The sequence below is a fragment of the Fistularia commersonii genome, chromosome 6 (assembly GCF_037954325.1).
Source record: "Fistularia commersonii isolate RoL2024-O1a breed Wild chromosome 6, RoL_Fcom_v1.0, whole genome shotgun sequence".
Classification (NCBI taxonomy): Eukaryota; Metazoa; Chordata; class Actinopteri; order Syngnathiformes; family Fistulariidae; genus Fistularia; species Fistularia commersonii.
In genome coordinates this window covers 1,184,384-1,193,322 of record NC_141289.1, presented here as the reverse complement: position 1 = coordinate 1,193,322, position 8,939 = coordinate 1,184,384, and the positions used below count along the sequence as shown (strand labels likewise).

The 8,939-nt window shown below is 45.0% G+C and overlaps 2 protein-coding genes across 2 annotated transcripts; both read left to right on the top strand.

Moving 5' to 3' along the window:
- Positions 1-1,144: 1,144 nt before the first annotated feature.
- On the top strand, positions 1,145-2,249 carry LOC147233128 (trace amine-associated receptor 7e-like). Its single transcript, XM_086147441.1, has 2 exons — positions 1,145-1,308; positions 1,460-2,249. The coding sequence occupies exons 1-2, from the start codon at positions 1,145-1,147 to the stop codon at positions 2,247-2,249; spliced, it is 954 nt and encodes a 317-aa protein (XP_086003567.1).
- A 2,229-nt stretch (positions 2,250-4,478) lies between these two features.
- Positions 4,479-5,614, top strand: LOC147233127 (trace amine-associated receptor 13c-like). The gene is made up of 2 exons (XM_086148077.1): positions 4,479-4,651; positions 4,789-5,614. The coding sequence occupies exons 1-2, from the start codon at positions 4,479-4,481 to the stop codon at positions 5,612-5,614; spliced, it is 999 nt and encodes a 332-aa protein (XP_086004203.1).
- The last annotated feature ends 3,325 nt before the right edge of the window (positions 5,615-8,939 follow it).

Genomic DNA, 8,939 nt, shown 5'->3' with positions numbered 1-8,939 from the left:
AAGCCTCTGCATAAACACACACACATACATATGATGCAACTATTGCAGAGCAGTTTTCCCTCCTGAGCCATCAAACTCCATCCTAGTTTTCCAGCAGTGACAACTCTCGTGACATCAATCAAAGTTAAGGACAATCAGATTTTGTTTTATACTCAGAATTTTCAAAACCGTCCTTTTTACCAATCCTGTTTCTCAGAGACACCGAGAGGAACGGGCGTTCTAGAAAATCACCTTTCGACGACAAAACTCTGGTGTTTCTTGTTCTGGTCGGTTCTTGGAAGCCTGAGTGTTGTGAAACTATTTGTTAAGACCCAAATGCAAGACAAAACAGAGAGAGGATTAAAATAAATCTTTACGGAGATGCACAGTTTGCTGCTGCGTGGTGTGTCCAGGCTGGAGCCACAGGGAGAACGCTGAGGTGACCAGTTCGCTGTTGAAGCGTAGTCCAGGTACCGGGAGAACTGGCAGGGAGCTCCAAGAGGGGCTCGGTCAGGACCAGTAGGGCCAGGCGGGAGGACACTGACGCACACCGACAGGGCGAGGAACTGTTACTGCAGGGAGGAAAGAGAGAAACCAAGGAAGGTTTAGAGACATTCAACCATTCACTCCTTCACACGGCTTGGAATTTTAGGGTCTCCAATGAACCTCCTGCATGATTTTGGACAGTGGGAGGAGAACATGAAGACTGGAAGGTGGATGCTGACCGGTGGTTCCACATGTGTGCGTGGCCCAGACCAAACTGCTTTGTCCCTCCACTACCATGTGGACTGATGCAGGATTGATGATGAACGAATGAATGTGTGTGGTGGAGAAAGAGATACATGCACAAATGCGTGCATGTATCTCCATGTATCTCCATGTCTCCATGTATCTCACATGGAGATACATGCACGCATTTGTGCATGTATCTCCATGTGACCCTGTGATTGACAGCTGAACCCTCCCCACATTGGATCTACTCGTCTGGTAAACACATCTTCTGCATCCGCTCCACTTTTCCTCCTGGACACCGTTGAGGAAAACAGTATGGCGTAGTCGCAGAGGAGGGACATCGGCGTCCGACAACCAATCGGAGAAGATGGGAAGGAGACGACCAGGGAGGGACAAGGCATGTGGAGTCGCACCTCTCCTCAGATCTCCGGTGATGGAAGCCCAGGAGCTCTGCTTTCCAGAACTCCTCAACGCCTCGTGCAGGAGGTTGGCCACTTCCTGGTCTCAAGTGGTCATCAAAACCGCTGTGATTTGCTTCATCTCGGCGCTGGCCGTGCTCCTCAACCTGCTGATCATCATCTCTGTCTCCCATTTCAGGCAGGGACGACCTTCGATGCAGAAATAGTGTCTTTTTGAAACAAAGTGTTTTGAATGTGAGACGTTCTTGACCAAACCCTCCTCTGTCACTTTAACTAAATGCTGGGGTTTCTCATCTTCAGGGTGTTGTCTTCTCTCCCTGTCCCTCCAGGCAGCTCCACACACCCACCAACTTCTTCCTCCTCTCCCTGTCCGTCACAGACTTCCTGCTGGGGCTCGTGCAAGTGCCTTTTGAAGTCTACACGGCCTCAGGCTGCTGGTGGTTCGGTGATTTCCTGTGCAACTTTTACAACAGTCTGATGCTCGTGTTCACCTCCTCCTCGGTGGGGAATATGGTCCTGATATCGGCCGACCGCTACGTGGCCATCTGCGATCCCCTGCAGTACATCAACAGAGTCACACAGAGAAAGGTCAAGCTGGGTATTTGTCTGTGCTGGTTCTGCTCCGTCTTATACAACGGCGCCTTGGTCAGCTATGTCGCCAGCCGAAGGGAGAAGGGCATGTCCTGCTATGGACACTGTGAGATGTTCTTGGATTTTGCCATAGCCGTCTTCGATATAATCGTGACCTTCATCGTTCCGGTGACGGCCATCGTGGTCCTGTACACCAGGGTGTTTGTGGCGGCCGTGTCTCAGGCCCGCGCCCTGCGCTCTCACGTGGGTGTGAAAACAACGACATCTGAGCGGAAAGCGGCCAGGACCATTGGGATTCTCGTGCTGGTGTTCCTCATGTGTTTCTGTCCCTATTACAGTCTGACGATGGCAACCGATTCCCCGCAGAATTCTCTCGCTGCTTCCTACACCGTCTTGGTTTTCTACTTCAACTCCTGCCTTAACCCGTTGATCTACGCCCTGTTCTACCCCTGGTTCAGGAGATCGGTGAAGCTCATCGTCACCCTCCGCATCCTGAAACCGGGATCCCGCCATGCCAGCCTGATGTAGCAGGGGGGGAGGAACTGACTGATCACCGAAACCTTCCTCAGTGCTTATGTTAGTAAATAATATATATATGCAGCACACATATACACCATTTTTCTCCTGTCTAATGAAGGCTTTATCCCGCAATACCCTGCGTGTCTATTAGACGTGTGAATGAACGGTTGTACGGCTTTATTTGTGACATGTGAATGAGAGGGTGAATTTATTGATATATGTGTCACTGTTCTGCTTTTACACCTGTGAGTCCCTCCAGTGTCATGGCTGATTCTAGATGTCTGACTAGTTTCTCTTGGCCTTCCTTAAATCTGCCTGACTTCTGCCAGCGGAGGGCGCCACCGAGCAGACGGCCGGGACTCCAATGTGCAAATGTGTGACAGGAGCTGAGAGGATCACTGAGGATCATATTAATCGGAAATGTCACTTTTCACCAAAACTGTGTGTCTCAAATTAACATTAAACAAGGGAAAACATTTCTGAGTTGCCTCCTGATTTAAGACCCATTTTATATTTAGTTCTTTGAATTCTTTCATTCGACTCCATGGGCTCCAGCATCCCCGAGTAAAGGATGAGCAGAAGACGAGACATGGATGAATTCTTTCATCTTAAATCTTGAACCGTCACTCAAAGCCCCACTAATAATGCTGCTAAAATGTGCTCACCGCGCAGCCACGAGGCTTGAAAAGGAGTAGATGGCAGTCTCTCGGTTGAAGAAATCAACTGCGGTGAAATGTGTTCAGGTCGACTTTTCAACAGGAAGTTGATGAGCTTAAGACATTATTTTCTCCCGTTTTGCTGACGCTCATGGCAGATTGCCGCCCCTCAAGCTAGGATCTAAGACTTTCTCCGCCACTCATGTTCATTCACTGAAGTCACTCATCATCAATTCTGCATGTGTCCACAGGGTAGTGGAGGGACATCGTAGGTTGGTCTGGGCCACAGCTGGCAACAAGCTGGCACTGCCTGCATGGCAAGTGGTCTGGCAACCATTCACTGTTTATATAACAGCTTTTTGCCGCGTTCGGTTTGGTTTATGTCGCTCGTATCTGACTCATATGAACAGACACATCTGTGTCCTCTTAAAAACCACAAAGATCTATCAGGTCTTGTCTTTCAACTTCCCACGCTAATTCAATTGATACGTTCATGGTTTATAGTGATTAAAGGGATGCAAAGTAATAAACACATCAACACTGACAGAAAGGCATTACCTCAGAACTGAATGAGTATTCATTCAAGCAGATGTCCCTCACTTCACTTTTTACTAACAAGGGATCTGTGCGTTTGCGTGTTGAGAAAGAAATCTCTCGAAAAGACTACAAACATGGCCGCCAAACTGACCGGCCAACCATGACTTTGACTGTCATTGGCCACCGGTGACCCGACAAACTCACCGTCTGTCATGGAACCCAGGTGAAAACCCTACGAGTCTCTGTGGCACTAAAAAGAAAAAAATAGCTTCTACTGCATCGTGCACATGTGTGACCCGTTGGAATAATTGCGGTGCATTCAGGAGTGTAGGATCTATGAGAACCCGTGGACAAACATGACCTGAACGGTTACATTTCAACAACAGTTAAATACACAGAAACAAAATGGGATTTCTAACACACACTGTTCGGTTGGATAGGACTTTTGTGGACAAAGCACCAGAGTCAGAATGTGAAGAGTGAGATAGAAGTGCAGAATTATTACATGAGCAATGGATGATACGCTGTGTGTGTGTGTGTGTGTGTGTGTGTGTGTGTGTGTGTGTGTGTGTTCGATCAATGGGTTCGTGGAGGTTGAATTCTGGGCCGGGATATTATTTCTAGTGCCTCGGTAATATAAGACTCAAACAGCTCCTTACAAAAGATGGTGGAGACGAGGGAGGGTAAGAGGGGGCAGACAGATGTTCCCAATGATAGAACCTACCGGATGACGGAGTCCAAATAAGCTAAAAGTTGAGAACCAAGCGATGTTCCCGATGACAGAACCCGCAGCACAAAGAACGTGTTGAACGAAAACATAAAATTCTCTCTTCTTCATTATCTACATCACTTTTCCTGCACTCGAGGTCACAGCGAGGCCTACTCGAGCAGTCATTGGGCGAGAGGCCGGGTTCACCCAGGGGGAATTACATGTCGATCAGCGGGCTAAATATAGAGTATATATGGAACGGGAATTTTAGGGTGTCCAATAAGCCTCCTGCACGGTTTCCTAGGAGGGAACCTAGGAGGCTGTCACTTCAAGACGATGGAGGTCAGAGAGGCAGCGGAGCTCTGCTTTCCAGAGCTCCTCAACGCCTCCTGCTTGAAGCCGGTGGTGCCCTGGTCCCAGGTCGTCCTCCTGAGCGTTCTGGTGCCCTCGGTCTCCATGCTCACGGTGCTCCTCAACCTGCTGGTCATCATCTCCGTCTCCCACTTCAGGCAGAGACTCCTTTCTCGGCAGCAATTCGATGACGATTCTGCCTCAGTGATTCACCCTGCTGTCTGTACATTCATGAATGAGTTGATGTTGCAATTCACCTCCATCAGATGTTTGTGTTTGCCTTCTTTCCCTCCAGGCAGCTCCACACACCCACCAACCTCCTCCTCCTCTCCCTGGCTGTGTCGGACTTCCTGGTGGGGCTCCTGCTGAGTCCCTCCAATATGGTCAGGACAATGACCTGCTGGTGGCTCAGCGATTACCTTTGTGTCTTCAGCAACTACTTGTCTATCTGCATCCTCTCGGCCTCGGTGGGGAACATGGTGCTGATATCGGTGGACCGTTACGTGGCCATCTGCAGTCCACTGTACTACAACACCAAAGTTACCGTGAGGAGACTGCAGCTCTGTGTTTGCTTCTGCTGGCTGCTGTCTGCCCTCTACAGCCTTCTAATGGCTAAGATGGACTTGGAGAACATGGACAGCTTCTTCACCTGCCGTGGAAAGTGTGTGATATTGGGCAATGAAGCATCTATGGCCTTGGACCTGGTTGTTTCCTTCATAATTCCCATCAGTGTCATTATTCTTCTGTACACCAGGGTGTTTGTGGCGGCCGTGACTCAGGCTCGCACCCTGCACACACACGTGGACACTGTCAAGCTGCAGCTGTCAGTTACTGTGAAATCCAAGCGGTCGGAGTTGAAGGCGGCCAGAACCATCGGGGTGGTTTTGCTGGTGTTCCTGGTGTTTCTCTGTCCGTTCTTCATCGTGACCCTCTTCGGAATCAGCTCGGTCAACGACACCTCTGCTTCTTTCACCCTCTCCCTTTTCTACTTCAACTCCTGTCTGAACCCGCTGATCTACGCACTCTTCTTCCCCTGGTTTAGGAAAGCCTCCAAACTGGTGGTCACTCTTCGCATCCTGCAGCCCGGCTCCTCTGGGGCCGCCATCATGCAGGCGATGTGAGATGTTTATAGAACCGAGGACACGCTCATCTAATTCAAATGGTTAGCAAAGATGTTATTATGAACGTCAGTGTGAAACCACTCGAGTCTCTTCTTTCCTCCTTAAAGACACAACATCTGGTACTTTCCTCTTCTTCGTGAGCCTGACAATGCAGTTCAATAGGACTGAATTATGATCAGCTATCAGACTTTCACTTCGCTGCAGAACAGCTTTGTGTGATGTAAAAGCCAGGTATAGACCAAACAACAAGCGAGCATGGGAAATGCTCGTCACTGTGAGTCTGCTTGGAACTGATGCAGGATCAAACATCAATAAACAGTGACTTCTGCCATCGAACTGAGTTCAATGATTTGTTCACTCATTCATGAAACAGTTTTGGGGCCAAGGAGGGGGGGCTGAGGGGGGGCAGCACACCCCTGCTGAATCGTCCATAGGTGTGAAGGAGCGTGTCTGCAAATTGTCCTTGACCGGGACATTGAAATGTTGAAACGGAATTAAAACAGCAAGCTGATGAATCTGCTTTTTAATAAACACCAGCGTTTCAGACTTCTCTCCTACTACATGAATGCTAATTCGCCTCCACCAGGTGGAAGGGGGGGAGAGATTGTCCTCAATGCATTCTAATGACATGTGTAAGTATTGGATGAAGGCATTATCTGTGATACTTAGTCTATGAAGAAGCAAACTGTCATGAGGCAGGACCTGACCTGGATGGGTCAGCTGTCAATCACAGGGCTCAGAGAGGTTATACATTAAAATATCCTTCTTTTAAATACATTTGTTTATGATATTTGCCATGATCTGATATGGTATATGACAAGGCAAAACGAGACACAAATAATAATGAACAGCAGTCATACATAACAATATAGCAATATGGCTATATATACATACATATGTACAACTATAAAGTATTAGACAAACTGTATTTTAGTGAATTTGTAAAGATGGTTCGATGGTGTATAGATGTATTTAAAATCTTTTTCTGAAGATTTGACAGTCTGAAAGACGTGGAAGGAAGGAGATGTGTTTGAGGTCAACGCCCTCCTCCTCTCCATTGAAATTTTCCCTTAAAGCAGCGTGAATGTGTGTGTGTCCTTGAGTGACAAAGGCAAGAGGGGAAACAATACTATCCAAAGTGAGTAAAACACACGTGGTTCTCGTCAGGACTGGTTCCTATTTCCTGGTTATCAAAACCCAGAGTTGCTTCTGATGGCCTGGTAGCAGCCTGAAATGACAGCTCTACCGCCATCGGTGTGTGTGTGTGTGTGTGTGTGTGTGTGTGTGTGTGTGAATGTGATACTGTGTAAAACACTGTGAAAGTGCAAGGTGACGAAAGTTCTACAAAAGTGGATTTACCATTTTGAATCAAATCAATTTCTAAATAATATTAAATCACAATGATAAATAATATTAAATAACAATATATAATATTATATGAAATAACAATATATACGTTAAACTATATAATCAACTTCAACAAAAGCATTTAACTGTGAAGTGATACATTGCGGTAACATAACCCATATAATATATTATTGTATTTTAGTATGTGCCAGTTCCTCTACCTCACTCTTTACATTTTGACTCTGACGCTTTGCACACAAAAGTCCAATCCATCTGAATTGTTTGTAAGAGACAAAGGGCAATGAAGGTCCTGAAAACCTTAAAAAACTTTAACCATAAATAGTGCAAGAGTAAAAAACATGCATTGTAAGACTCTAAAAATACTAATTGAATTCATAGAATGGACCGTCTGAGTGCTGTCAGACCTACAACAAAAGCTCAGTGATCCCATGGTTTCATCTAGTTTCTTAGCAGGCATTATGTTAAACCTGTCATTGAAGGATGAATTTCCCTATGTTTCTTTGACCACAGCAGGATTATCACTAAAGGCTAATTCAAAGTTCTTTGTCCTCATTACAACAATTTAATCAGAAATAAGGCTGGTATTGCATAAACTACTGTTCTCCTTAAGTTGAGCTTGAAACCTTCTCAAAAACAATGTGAATGACATCCACTTTATTAAGAACAAACAAATAGGGTAAGGAAATCAGATTCCTCTTTTAACAGGACCATGTACTCCAGCATGCACTTAAAACTGACCCACAGTAAGTCTATATTTGCAGTACAATGTCAAGGAAATTTCATCCAAAAACAAACAGATCAGCTCTACAGCGAAACATTGACAGGTTGACGGAAAGAGAAGCAGGGTTAAGAAAATAAGTGAAGAAATATTTTTTGCCTTATCATGGAGCTGCAATTTTCTTGGTTTCCTGTCAGCTGCTTACTCACACCGACTAATTTCCTGTTCTCTTTCTCTTCTTCCACAAACCTCCTCTGGACTTTCTCTCGGCCTCCAGCCTGGCAGGTCCAACCTCAGCATCCTTCTACTCAGAATTTCACCATCTCTATTCTGTGCACATCCAAACCATCTAAGCCTGACTTTAACTTCAGAACCTCCAGCATTTGACATTCCTGTACCTACAAATCCTCCGTACTCCCAGAGAGAACACAATAACTAGTTATTTCGAACCACAAAAGGAACTATTTATGACATTATTTTTCTCTTAACATGAGGACTTTGGAATAAAAGAGCTATAGCGTTGTTTGGGGACTTATTTTTGGTGAAATAGAGTTTTATTTTATTTTGTTAAAGTGTTTTGATAATTTTATATGCTGTTTAATTTACATTATTTATTACTAAAGTACCTCTACTTTTCTGTCCTCCTTTTGCTGTGTGAATTTAAATTGTACTCATTGTGGAGTGACTTTATTCTATTACACATTTTCTTATTTCATAGTTGCTATATTTCTAGTTTTAATAGTATAATTCATCTAATTCACATAATAGCGTTGTTTTCAGACTTTTTGTCTTCTTTTGAATGACCTCTCATAATCTTTACATCTTATATAACAGGCTTTCTAGCTAGCGCTACTAGCTAATGAGTGCCCCATTTTAAAACTTCAAGATATTTTGAAACTACCCAACTGAGTTAACTTTACTTATTTCTGAGAAAAAATCCAAGAAATAAAAAAAAAAGTTTTAAAATAAAATAACATGCCAGCAGAGAGTTGAATTATATCCTACAGACAATTGCAACCCAAACTATGACGATGCAATAGCTAGCTTACCGCAATAGCTAGCTTACCGCAATAGCTAGCAAACAGCAATTCTACATTTCACGGAGGGAGAGACGGTTAATAGCAAATGTTTGCAACAGACGCGGGGAACTGAGAAAGTCCAACTCAACGGGTATTTACGAGTAAAAAAATATCCTTCATATATTTAAGAAACAAAACTTTAAACTCACCTCGACTTCGT

What these genes read in the sequence shown, in the direction of transcription:
- LOC147233127 (XM_086148077.1), top strand. Translation starts at nt 4,479, where the DNA reads ATGGAGGTCAGAGAGGCAGCGGAGCTCTGCTTTCCAGAGCTCCTCAAC. An exon ending in ATCTCCGTCTCCCACTTCAG is followed by an intron (nt 4,652 to 4,788) that starts GCAGAGACTCCT and finishes CTTTCCCTCCAG; the next exon opens with GCAGCTCCACACACCCACCA.
- LOC147233128 (XM_086147441.1), top strand. Translation starts at nt 1,145, where the DNA reads ATGGAAGCCCAGGAGCTCTGCTTTCCAGAACTCCTCAACGCCTCGTGC. An exon ending in ATCTCTGTCTCCCATTTCAG is followed by an intron (nt 1,309 to 1,459) that starts GCAGGGACGACC and finishes CTGTCCCTCCAG; the next exon opens with GCAGCTCCACACACCCACCA.